At 44.5% G+C, this 13,230-nt stretch overlaps 1 protein-coding gene across 1 annotated transcript; it reads left to right on the top strand.

The window, feature by feature from the left end:
- Positions 1–11,494: 11,494 nt before the first annotated feature.
- On the top strand, positions 11,495–12,577 carry LOC121529958. Its single transcript, XM_041818106.1, has one exon. The coding sequence runs from the start codon at positions 11,495–11,497 to the stop codon at positions 12,575–12,577; it is 1,083 nt and encodes a 360-aa protein (XP_041674040.1).
- The last annotated feature ends 653 nt before the right edge of the window (positions 12,578–13,230 follow it).

The following is a 13,230-nucleotide window of genomic DNA, read 5'->3' as shown; positions in this document are numbered from 1 at the left end:
TCTGTGGGTCGTCTGGGTGCTTTTGCACGATGTCGACCGGCCGTTTGTCAACGACAGAGTAAATGGATTTATTATATTTGGCGGTTGCCAATAAAATAATTTCCACAGTATCGGTTATCCCCTTGTCGATTTTCAGGCAACGAGAAAGCTCCAAGAGGGTGCTGTGAAGGCGCTCTACGTGCCCGTTTGAGACGCTATGAAGTGGTGAGGCATTTGCAATGCTAACGCCAAATTGGTTTTCATGCATGGCTGAGATAGTGAATTTAACGAAGGTTCATTATCGCAATAGACAACTCTAGCCCTAGGGAAAAAGTTCATGATTTGGAGTATGGCCGGTTTAAGATCCTCGATTGTCCTAGAGTGGACATGTTGCACAACTGCAAACTTCGAAAACTTGTCTATGCAAGTGAGGAAGTATTTCTTGTCTGTGGAAAAGATGTCGATATGTAGCAGTTCTCCCACATGAGAGGGGATCGGAGTCTCGCCTAGCTCATGCTTTTTTGGGTGCCTATCGTACTTGGCTTTCGCACATGTTTTGCAGTTAGCTACAATCTCGGTGGCTCGCTTGGCCATCTTTGGAAAGTAGTACTCGAAGAGTATCTGCTTAACATTTTCCTGGGCCGATCTGTGGGCCCTGTTGTGCTCGACGGTGAGGATTTCCAGTCTCTCAGGAACTGCAAAAATATCCGTTACACGGTTTTTGCAATGCCAAAATTTGGTGGCTGGAAACTGCCGAACCAATTCGTCCTTTATCATTGCCAGCGTGTGCAAGTCACAATGAATGGCGTTTACGCCTTTAGGAACGATTATATCTGCGAGTTCATCAAGTAATGACTCTTAGCAGGAAAAGATAATCACATGCCGCCTCTTGTTTCCAAAGAGGACGAAGCTGCGCTTTAACGGAAAGCGTACCTCCTCCAGAGTTATCTGGTTCTGGAAGCAATTCAAAGGCTTGTCCGTGGTTTCAATGGTATAGGTTAGCGACAGCTCACTGTGAATTGTGGCTGCGCTAGAAAAAGCTTCTTCCTCTTTCACAACGTTAAGTTGCTGTCTTGAGAGGGCATCCGCCACAAGGTTATCTTTGCCGGGCTTGTAAAACATTTTAGAGCCGGACTCGTCGATGCGGGCTTTCCATCTCTTGATTTTCGCATTCGGATTGGATTCCGACACTGCGAAGGTCAACGGTTGGTGGTCAGTAAAGTTATTTATATCTTTGACTGCATACAAATAGTGGCGTAATTTGACCAGTGCCCAAACTATAGCTAATAGCTCCCTTTCATTGGTAGCGTAGTTAACTTCCCTGTCCTTTAAGGTCCTAGAGATCATTGTTATGGGTCTCCCTTCTTGGGATAGGACTGCGCCAATGCCGTACGCTGAGGCATCTGTCGTTAGATCAAATGCCTTCTGGTAGTATCTGGGGTATCTGAGGATGACATCCTCGGAATGTTACGCAGTTTTAGGAAAGCCAGCCGTTGGGGCTCGTTGAACTGCACCTGGATGTTCCTGGATCTGTGTCTACTGACACTTCCAAGTTCCCCTTTCAAAAGATCAGTGATGGGCAGAGCTATGATTGCAAAATCTTTTATGAAGCATCTATAATAGCTGGCCAAGCCAAGGAATGATCTGACCTCGAATATGTTCTTAGGCTCTGGGAATTCCTGAATGGCTTTTATTTTTTCTGGCTCTGTGGTAGCCCCGTTATTGGTGACTATGAACCCTAAAAAGCTAACGCTTTTCTTGAAAAATCGTGACTTTTCTGTTGATACCCTCATATTTGCATCGTGTAGGCTCTTGAGAACCCAATCCACGTGCCGGATGTGGGAGTTTTCGTCCTCTGAAAAGACGATAACATCATCAACATAGACATAGCAAAATTTGTTCTTTGGAAAATGCTGGCTGCATTTTTTAATCCAAATGGCATTCTGCGAAACTCGTACTTTCCTCCGTTAACGAAAAAGGAAGTCTTTTCACGGTCGCATTCTGCCAGCGTAATCTGATGATAACCAGACTTCAAGTCCAGGGTTGTGAAATACTTGGCCTTGCCTAAGTTTCCTAATATCATCGAGATGTTCGGCATGGGGTATCGATCGGGTATGGTTTTCTCGTTTAGTTAGCGAAAATCCAATACCAAACGCATTTTCCGCCTGCCAGTTTCGTCGGTGCCCTTTTTGTCTACAACCCATATTGGGTTATTGTAGGAAGATTTCAACTTTTGGATGATGCCATTTTTAAGCAGATCTTGGATTTCGCCATTTACAAAATCAGCTGCCCCCATTGGATATGGGTAAAGTTTGGCATAAATGGGCGTCTTATCAATGGTTCTGATGGTGGCAACCACCGACGTATTGTAGGACAAGGCCTCATTGGGGTCTGCGAAGGTTTTTTTTTTGGTCGGATGAAATTTTTGGCCGCGCCCGTATCAACTAGAAATCTCATGTCAATCCCCGCTACTCTTCGTCTGATGACGGGTAGCAGGGATCTTCCCCTAAAAAATTTATGGCATCCGAGTCGTTCTCGTTGATACCGTCGTCATCGATTTCTTGTGCCGCGCTAGAGGCCGCTGTGGTGTACGTATCACCAGTTTTGTCAGCGCTCTGGGCAATGTGGTTTACCCTTTGCCTTTTTTGTAGGTTGGCTCTATCGGACGTCGCCGGCCTCCTATTCTGGTATGCCGGGGCTTGTGATGGTTAATCATCTTAGACAATGATGGATCCACTTCCATGGGTTCTGGAGCGTGTCCCCGGTGCCTATCGCTGCGTGGAGCAGGGTGCACTTGTGCCTTGTGTTGCTTAGTAAAATGGGGATTTTTACAGCCACTATATTGGGAATTTGCCTGAGGGGCGGCCTGCTGACGCTCTTGCGCCTTAGGAAATTGTTTTTTCTCCCTATTCTTCTGGCTTCTTGCAAATGATGATGCAAAGGTATACCTATCATGGTATAATCGCGTCGAAATTAAGCACTGTGCCAAATGAGGATAGCACTGAATCGGCCGAGCCCCTTATTTTGCATCTAATGATAATGACCGCCTGATAATGGCGTGAACTTCCTACGAAATGTGTATAAACTTTAATTTGAGGAGCTACTGTTGGGGCGGGTGCGACCTGTATCGCCGCCACTTGGTTGGCCAGCTGTTGAATAGTCTGGCGCAACTCATTTTCCCTCCGCCTTTATTTGATCTAGGTTAAATGACATGTTTCTGGCTGAGGGAGTGCCGACGCTTACATTTTTCGGTGTAGAAGTTCTTGCCGGCCCTTCGGTCTCGGATTCAGAGTCGCTGGAGACCTGCCTGTTGTTCCTATATTGCTGGAATGATTTGCTCATATGGAGCTGTGCAAGCTAAATCGGCCCAGCGATTTAATGCCTGCTCAAGCGGTCTTGCCCATGGGTATGGCGAGGGGGCCGCGGGGGCTGAGATGCCGCTTGGTAACGATGGACGAGAGCTCGTTGAAAAATTGAGCTGTTGCCTTGCCAAGTAATGACAAGGGGAAGGGGGTCGCGGGGACCGGGTCTCCGCTATGGCAAACCAAAATATAAACAACAAAAATTGACACAATAAAGATCCGTGGTGGCTAAGCTGCCGTTCTGAAAGACAAAGAAGCGAAGCTAAATAAAATCGGAATACAAACGTCGCGGTGTCGAGTTCGAGTGTCGTAGTGGAGTGGGTAAGCGATGGAAACAAAATCAAACCCAAGATTGTTTCGAAGCTAACACAAAGAATTTAGGTGTAAGCAAAAAGACGACTACATATAAGGGGTAAATGTACAATTAATAAATTTATTTCCCGGCGACGCCTTTGCGTCTAGGCTGGGTATTAAATATGTAGTCTGGTAGTTATATTGGCGATAATATTCGGCACCAAGATATTTATTGAAAAAATTTAAAAAATGCAAACAATGAAAAACGTAAATAATATCACTTGTGATTACACCAATAAAAATTGTCAAACAATTAGTGAGTACGTTTATTTATAAAAATGTTAACACGAAACTCTAATACAGTGCTGCAGAAAATATATCGTATTTAAATATTTTACCAATGCAGATGCCGGAAAATTTTTGAAACAGAAGTGCCCACTTACATGATTTCCCCGACTTAGATGGGAATTTTAACGGCAGCAATCGATGTGTCGGCAGCGGGAGGGGTGTGCCGGGCAGGTCAGCCTAGCGGTCTTCCTTCTTGGTTAGGAATTATGTAGGGAGGAACTACCTCCGTTATCGTTGGCCCTTAAGGCACAACAACCAATAATAAAAAATGTGTAGCGGCTGAGCCGGAATTCAAATCCAAGAGCGATGGCTCTGTCTTTATTGAGATATCAAAATGAACTGAACTTAAAGCTAACATAAAAAGGGACTCATAGCGGCCACTCCAATGGGTAGTGCTTGCTGGCTATGCACGAGCTTCCGGCTTCGGTGTGTCAGCAATTTGGCCGGAGCGAGCTTTCGGACGATCGGTCATTGCCGTCGCCCGGTTAACTTAGTTAACTTATACGCGGTAAAAGATATTAGTATCTTTACCGACCATCAGCCACTAACTTTCGCAGTATCGGAATCCAATCCGAATGCAAAAATCAAAAGGTGGAAAGCTGGCATTGACGAGTCTGGCGCACGTATTTACTACAAACCTGGAAAGGAGAATCCCGTTGCCGATGCACTTTCTCGGCATCAAGTAAATGTCATAGGGGAACGGGAGGCCGAATCGTGCGCAGCCACTATACACAGTGAACTCTCCTGACCCATGCAATAGAAACAACGGATGAGCTTTTAAACTGATTCCAAAACCAAATAACTTTGGAGGAGGCTTGCCACTATAAGTAAAGTCGAGTCGATTTATAATCGCGTCGAAATTAAGCACTGTGCTTTGCATCTAATGATAATGACCGCCTGATAATGGCGTGAACTTCCTACGAAATGTGTATAAACTTTAATCTGAGGAGCTACTATTGGGGCGGGTGCGACCTGTATCGCCACCACTTGGTTGGCCAGTTGTTGAATAGTCTGGCGCAACTCATTCTCCCTGCGCTGGCTGTCAATGGCCGCTTCCTGTAGGGCATGGTTGACGGCAGCCTCTACTACCGCCTTTATTTGTTATGGGTTAAATGCCATGTTTCTGGTTGAGGGAGTGCCGACGTTTACACTCTTCGGTGTAGAAGTTCTTACCGGCCCTTCGGTCTCGGATTCAGAGTCGCTGGAGACCTGCCTGTTGTTCCTATATTGCTGGAATGGGTTGCTCATATGGAGCTGTGCAAGCTAAATCGGCCCAGCGATTTAATGCATGCTCAAGCGGTCTTGCCCATGGATATGGCGAGGCGGCCGCGGGGGCTGAGATGCCGCTTGGTAACGATGGACGAGAGCTCGTTGAAAAACTGAGCTGTTGCCTTGCCAAGTAATGACAAGGGGAAGGGGATCACGGGGACCGGGTCTCCTCTATGGCAAACCAAAATATAAACAACAAAAATTGACACAATAAAGACCCGTGGTGGCTAAGCTGCCGTTCTGAAAGACAAAGAAGCGAAGCTAAATAAAATCGGAATACAAACGTCGTGGTGTCGAGTTCGAGTGTCGTAGTGGAGTGGGTAAGCGATGGAAACAAAATCAAACCCAAGATTGTTTCGAAGCTAACACAAAGAATTTAGGTGTAAGCAAAAAGACGGCTACATATAAGGGGTAAATTAAATGTACAATTAATAAATTTATTTCCCGGCGGCTCCTTTGCGTCTAGGGTGGGTATTAAATATGTAGTCTGGTAGTTATATTGGCGATAATATTCGGCACCAAGATATTTATTGAAAAAATTTAAAAAATGCAAACAATGAAAAACGTAAATAATATCACTTGTGATTACACCAATAAAAATTGTCAAACAATTAGTGAGTACGTTTATTTATAAAAATGTTAACACGAAACTCTAATACTGAGCTGCAGAAAATATAGCGTATTTAAATATTTTACTAATGCAGTTTCCGGAAAATTTTTTGGAACAGAAATGCTCACTTACATGATTTCCCCGACGTAAGTGGGTAATTTAACGTGGGCGCCAATTAGTTATTTTTATTGTAGAGGTTCCCTCGCTGCTGTCTCCGTGCAGAAGTCTGGTTAGTTATTTCCCTCTAAGTATTTAAGTTCACAGTGGAGGTTCCCTCGCCGCTGTCTCGATACAGAAGTCCGGTTAGTAATTTCCCTCTAGTGGTGAATTACGAAGTTTAGGATGGAAGGGTGACTGCCATTCTTAACCTGCTGGCCTAGAGACTCGGTCAGTTTGTAAATTATAAAATGTTAACGGCGGTTGCCGGAGTTATATTGAATGAGCTTGTGCTCTTTATTCGGTGAATATCAAAATTGAACTGAACTTAAAGCTAACATAAAAAGAGACTCATAGCGGCCACTCCAATGGGTAGTGCTTGCCGGCTATGCACGTGCTTCCGGCCAGACGCTGTGTCAGCAATTTGGCCGGAGCAAACTTTCGGACGATCGGTCATTGCCGTTGTCTGGTTAACTTAGTTAACTTATACATTTCAATTCAACTTCTGAATATTCGGCGATATCGGTCTCTGTTTCCGAATTTAGCCTATGTCGTCAACAATCTTTTCGATTTCGATGAACTTTTCTTACACTTTCGAATGAATCGGAACCCACACGAGAACTCTCAGAAGCTTCAGGTGCGTCGAAAAGGACTCTATTTGCTGAAACAACACATAAGGCTCTGTTGTAGCGATCAGAGTTAACTCCGACTTGCGTAACTCCATAGACACAACTTCTGAAGCTGGTTCGAAATGTGAGTTTACAGGCCAATTGCTTTCTGAGTCGAGTAAAAACGATGGTCAAGCGAACCAGATAGACGTGACGAGCTCTTCAACGTCACATCATCGAGACACTATATCCGCTGGGCTTACTTTCGTAGGGACCAGAGAACGTCAAGGTTGTCTTTTTTCGGCACCCGAATCACACTCATACATTTCGAGTGTTTGTCGCACTCATGAACAGCAAGAAAGGGGCACACACCCGGAGTGCACAGATCGCTTTGTGTGTTTTGAGTGTTTGCGTTTTTGTCACCCACTCAATTCTATGCCCATGATTCTAATGCACAGATACCCGACACACTCATAGCAAATGAAGGGAGTGTCTGAGACACCCATGTTTTTGGGAAACAATTCGGGTGTCTTGAAATGATTCGAGTGTTTCGGGTGTCTTCAACTGATCTGAGTGCTTCGGGTGTCTTCAGCTGTATTGCATGAGCAGGTCATTGAGGGTTGACCGAATAATTTTACATGAAAGCAAGGAAGGAAATCCCAATAATTTAACATAAATATAGCCCCTTAAAAAAGTCAAAATAATTTCTTTTCCGTTTGGATTAATTTTAATCTTAGAAAAAAACAGTATATTTGTAATAATAAAAATTATTGCCATCTTCAGTAACTAATATTAAAAAATAAGAGTTTATAATCATTACAAGTGATTAGTCTTCAATGACAAAGTTTTAAAAAACCAAAAAAAAAATCTTACATTGCATCAATATTTTAGGATTTTCCGTGTCTTCAAATGATTCGATTGTTTCGGGTGTCTTCAACTGATCTGAGTGTTTCGGGTGTCTTCAGCTGTATTGCATGAGAAGGTCATTGAGGGTTGACCGAATAATTTTACATGAAAGGAAGGAAGGATATCCCAATAATTTAACATATATATAGCCCCTTAAAAAAGTCAAAATAATTTGTTTTCCGTTTGGATTAATTTTAATCTTAAAAAAAAGTATATTTGTAATAATAAAAATTATTGCCATCTTCAGTAACTAATATTAAAAAATACGAGTTTATAATCATTACAAGTGATTAGTCTTCAATCACAGACTAAAAAAACAAAAAAACACCATTATTTTAAGATTTTCCGTGTCTTCATCAAGACATCTACCTATAAACTTATTTCCGTTTTTTGCAGATGCGTATAAGAATACAGATCATACGTCAATTGCACTGCGAATAGCAGGTAGATGACCTGACACGGAAATCCTAAAATATTTGGCCTGTTTTAAGGGACCATTATTGGGATTTCCATCCTTCCTTTCATGTAAAATTATTCGGTCTACCCTCAATGACCTGCTCATGCAATACAGCTGAAGACACCTAAAACACTCAGATCAGTTGAAGACACCCGAAACACTCGAATCATTTGAAGACACTCGAATCATTTCAAGACACCCGACTCACTTTTCCCAAAAATATGGGTATCTCAGATACTTCCTTCATTCGCTATGAGTGTGTCCGATTTTTGGTGCAAAGGATACTGGGTGCGCAAGTGCACATTCGAAATGAGCTTGTGCAAGACACATACCTTTATTTTAGGGTGCCGATCACACTCTTAGTGCCGAAAAGGCACAAATGATTCGAGTGCACTCATTCTCTGGGTGTACCCTAGCCGTTCTCTGGTAGGGACGTGTCGCCAAATTGCTTTCTCCGACCACTCTTGGATTTCCGCTACTGGGTTCGAGATCTGCTGAAAGGTGAGCTGCACACAGCTAAGGGGAGCGACTTCTGATTTGGCTGCCAGCAATGACACTTTTAAACCTTCAGCAGTTTGAGTGCGAGCGTAGATGCACGCTCCATATGCTCGCATGGAAGCGTCAGCGAAGCCGTATATCTCAATCGGGACCTGCTGTGAACAAATCGCGGTACCATAGCTTTGGGCAGCTAAAGCAAAGTTGCGTTTGAAGGCTTCCCACGACGAGAGTAACTGCATTGGTAGCGACTCGTCCGAATCTAATTTTCAAACCCACAGCTCCTGTAAAACCATTTTTGCCTTTGCGACTAAAGGACACAATAGGCCCAATGGATCGAAAAGCCGCGCAGTCACCGAGAGTATGTTTCGTTTTGACGCACGAAGATCCAGGAAAGAGTCATCCAATCGAAATTGAAAGTAATCTTTGCCATGTAACCAATCCAAGAGTTTTAGTTACGTCTGAGTCAGCCAATAATGGCATTACAGCGCTATCAGACGCGGAGATCTCTGGCCAGTTTGAAAACCCCTTTGCCAATTCAAAACCTGCCTTTTGCAAAACCAGAGACTCTTCATCTCGAAGCTTGGCAGGTTCTCAACGCTTCCGGCGCCTTTCAACATATCGTCAACATAGAAATCTTTCTGAAAGATCTTCGCAGCATTTGGATACATCGCTTGCGTCATTTCTCCAAGCTGCATTAAGCACCGAATCGCCATAAACGGAGCTGGCGAAGTTCCATATGTGACAGTATTCAACTTAAAGATCTTCAGAGACTTTCAAGAAGGATCTTTTGACAATCTCCTTTCAAGCGACAAAATTCTACGTTTCGCAACGTCATATGACGAACCAAGAGTTATTAGATTAGATTTCAACGGCAGACGAACAGAACATCCAGTGGATACTTATCATAACTGGTGACTCCGGACCGTGATGGAAAGAATAATTTTTTTGGTGAATCAAATTCAAAGAATACAAATGTTAAGCTCAGTACACATTCTCGACATCGACAAAAAGAACACACTTTTACACGGGTGGCTAAATTGTAATATATATTTTCTTGTAAAATAAATCGAAAGTGAATTTTTTATAGTTCATCCAAAGGAAAGAGAATAAAAAGAGTGTAACTAAATTCAGGAAAGCAAAACAAAAACAAAAAAAACAGTGTTGAGGAAGAGATTGGGCATTTATTATCGTTTTCTAATTGCATTCTACATAAAAGCAGTGAGCTCAAACACATAGCCGAAATTGCAATAGATTTGTATTCAAGTATCACGTTTTTCTGCCTTATCTTTTCTGCACGTTTTTTTGACACCCGCAACCGCTCGGTTATCGCAACGCGCATTTTGTAAAACCGAAGGCCAAAACAAAGACGGATGAGCAGCAGCGGGCTTATCAGCAGTTTCCAGGTTGTTTTGATTAACTCAGTTTCGCATGCGCTTTACTCTTACTTTGCAGCGCATACTCTTTTGGGAGCTTTTGTAGAACTTCTGCAGCGTGAAGATTTTGGTAGCAAAGCTGTACTTCTTGCATTCGTTGTGGTTTTGTTGCGGAGTTAATTTGGTTTTGATTTGAACTTGTAATAAAAATTTGGAAATTGAACTGTCTCGATTTATTTATTCTAAAGTAATTAAAAACTCTTAGTTGCTTAAAACCGCTTATCAATAAATAACGTCAAATCCCTATAAAACATTAATACAGTTCACTTAATTTATAAACATAAAATAAATTTGTCCTTCGAGCCAGATTACTGCGTTTGAATTTGAGTTTTTTTGTAAATAATAAAAGACCAAATAGCCGCGGTTTTTCGTCATGAAAATCTTCGTTTGCCACCTTTGGTTGCCTCTCCACAAAAGCGATACACATTGAACTGGTCAGCGATTTGACAACATCCGCCTTTATAGCCGCTTTATTTATCCCATGGCGCGTTTTATAGAATGGCTATATATAAATGAAGGGAGACAATAATAATTTTTAGAAATGGAATATTAATATTGCTATTAATTTCACTAACGCTGAGTGCTGTTTGGTTTACCTAGACGACATTATCATCTTTTTGGCCTCTCTGCAAGAACTTATCGCTGACCTAAGTGCAGTCTTTCAAATACTAAGACTAGGGTCGCGTAACGGATTAGGGCTATCGATAGTTAAGGTTGAATTTAGTATTCAGTATTATTTGTGTGAGGATTTCTAGGGTCATATTATTCGGTCACACTAAATCGGCCTTACGAGCATAAAATTGGCGGCCCGGTCTATACCGATTTGCGCCATCACAGAGGGAGGGAAGAGAAACTGCGGTATGTCGGCTAAGCAATTGTATTTCAGATTAGGCACTATCTCCAACACACACTCTTGTTGTCTTTGATATCGCTAACCAAACTGCGATATCGACTAGTGTTCCGAAGACATTTCCTCGTGATCGGCCGAGCGGCGATAATATCTTTTATTCGAACTCTGCGAGATGATGCCCACAAAAGCACTCGCCCCGACGGAGCCCCAGACTGGATGTCTCGGGTGTTCCCGCCACTGCGACCACCACAGCCACAGCAACTGCCAACCAGACCAGCTCTGCGAGGGTGGCTGGTGATCGGCAACGGCAACAGATTCCGAAGGAAAGTGGAACAGCCGCCAGGAAAGCGGCAAGTTATCTGAAGCCCGATGCAACGGTGCAGATTACGGACTCCACGACTGTAGTTGTGGCGGCCCTAATGTAAAGGATCGCACATTTAGAATCGGAGATGGTGAAGGCGGAGCAAATGAAGGACAAGCAGAGGCTACCAGGGATCCCGTTGAAATCAGGACACGCGGCGATGGAGTGAGCGGTGCGGCGAATACACCGCTTGGCGGCCATTGGGCAAACGGGCAACCTGTCACACGGACTTATACAACAACAACAGTGAGCTATTCTCTGCCATTTTGTGTTACCGCCACGGCGCAGCCTGAACTAGGTTGTGGGCCGACACATAATTTGGAGGCAGCTGCACCATTGCTCCTATTATTTCGAATGTCGACGATGGGTATACGTGGATGGACGCCACGTAGATTGCCGGATTTTGCCGAGTTCGAGGGTCAGCTAGAGGAATGGTCAATATTCCTGTGCGCGTTCACGGCGGCAACGGCAGCTTACCAGTGTACAGATATGGAGGATAACCAGAGGCAAGTGAAAGCCCTGAAGGGCGAAGCCCGAGCAGCAGTGAAGCCGCTGCTTACCCACCTTGGCAATGTGCAAGCTGTTATGGAGCAGCTACGATTCCGTTATGGAGGTCCGGATCTATTGATCTGTAGCCATCTGGAGAGCGTGGGCGATGTACAGCCAATTCTAGAGGCCAGCATCACAATAATCGTACAGTTCGCCACTAAAGTGAGCAAACTGGCAGCGTTCCTGCAGCCAACCACAACCGGCAACCAGCACCTAGGGAACCTCAAACCTAAAGAAGGAGCTGATTCCCAAACTGCCGGTGAGCAAGAAGTTGGACTGAGCGAAGCGCTTGCTACGACACAGCCGTATCCGACAGTGGAAAACCTGAGCGATTGGCTTAATGAATTCGCCAAATTGGTGTGCTCTGTCACGGACGGAATCAAAGAGCATCCGAAGCGAAGGGTTCTGCACGCGAATACTGCTCGCGAGGAAGTACGGTATGCAGACCGCTCCAGATGTTGCCCTATATATGAGGGACAGTATGAAATTAAGAACTGCAAGGAATTCAACTACGCTTCTACGACACAGATCGAGTTCGCCAGGAAGTTGAGGTTATGTTTTTCATGTTTGGAGTATGGACATACGGACCGGCTCTGCAAGAAGGGCCGCCGATGCAACATCTACGGATGCCGAGTTAGGCATCACTACCTACTCCATGAACCAGTTGCATATCCCGGACGGCCGCCAGTCGGAGATGGAGGCCCCAGGAGGGATCAGAGGAGCAGTCAAAACCGGCGGTTGTACAGTGACAGCAGCCGACGGCTACGAATGCCACAGTCAGTGGATTCCAGCAAGAAGAGCCTGCCTACGTCAGCCGCAGTTATAGACGCGGGAGGACGAGAGGCGAACGACATTCGACCGCCAGGACTTATAGCACCGAAACTTAAGTTATGTTAATTCGACTGGAGGTCACCTGCTATTCCTGATTATTCCCGTGATGCTGTACTGTGAAAATTCGGAGGTCGATTCGTACGCACTGCTGGACGAGGGATCGTCTGTCACGCTCATCGACGACGAACTCATTTGCAGTCTGAACCTGAAAGGTGAGAGTCGGCAGCAGTGGCTTGGCGGAAAATCTGCAAAGGAGCGTACGAAATTGGTTAGCCTACAGATCTGTGCAGCGGGCAAGCCAAGCTGAAGAATGTGTACGGAGTGACCAATTTGAACCTTCTGATGCAGAGCTTGCGTCGAGAAGATGTGAAGGCAGGGAAGGCGAATGCGCGCCTGCCTGTAAAGCAGTATAAAAACGCGACGCCAAGGATCGTAATTGGACTGGATCATGCACATTTAGGAATAGCCCTCAGAACCAGAAGCTATGGATCTGAAGGGCCATATGCAGCAGCCACAGCACTTGGATGGGTGGTGTATAGACCGGTGAGTGGAAAGACCATCTCAGGATAATCTTCTAGAGAAGATTGTCAGTAATTACTTAGAGATCGAGAATTTTGGAGTGAAGCCGGCACAGTCAGTCGCAGCTAGTGGAGTGAAGCTGATGCCGTCAGTTGCAGATGACGGCGACGCACGGGCCCTGAGTATCCTGGAGTAGGCAA

The sequence above is a fragment of the Drosophila eugracilis genome, unplaced genomic scaffold (assembly GCF_018153835.1).
Source record: "Drosophila eugracilis isolate 14026-0451.02 unplaced genomic scaffold, ASM1815383v1 contig_2149, whole genome shotgun sequence".
Taxonomy (NCBI): domain Eukaryota; kingdom Metazoa; phylum Arthropoda; class Insecta; order Diptera; family Drosophilidae; genus Drosophila; species Drosophila eugracilis.
The sequence above is the reverse complement of the archived record's forward strand: the minus strand, read 5'-3'. Positions and strand labels throughout refer to the sequence as shown.

What these genes read in the sequence shown, in the direction of transcription:
- LOC121529958 (XM_041818106.1), top strand. Translation starts at nt 11,495, where the DNA reads ATGGGTATACGTGGATGGACGCCACGTAGATTGCCGGATTTTGCCGAG.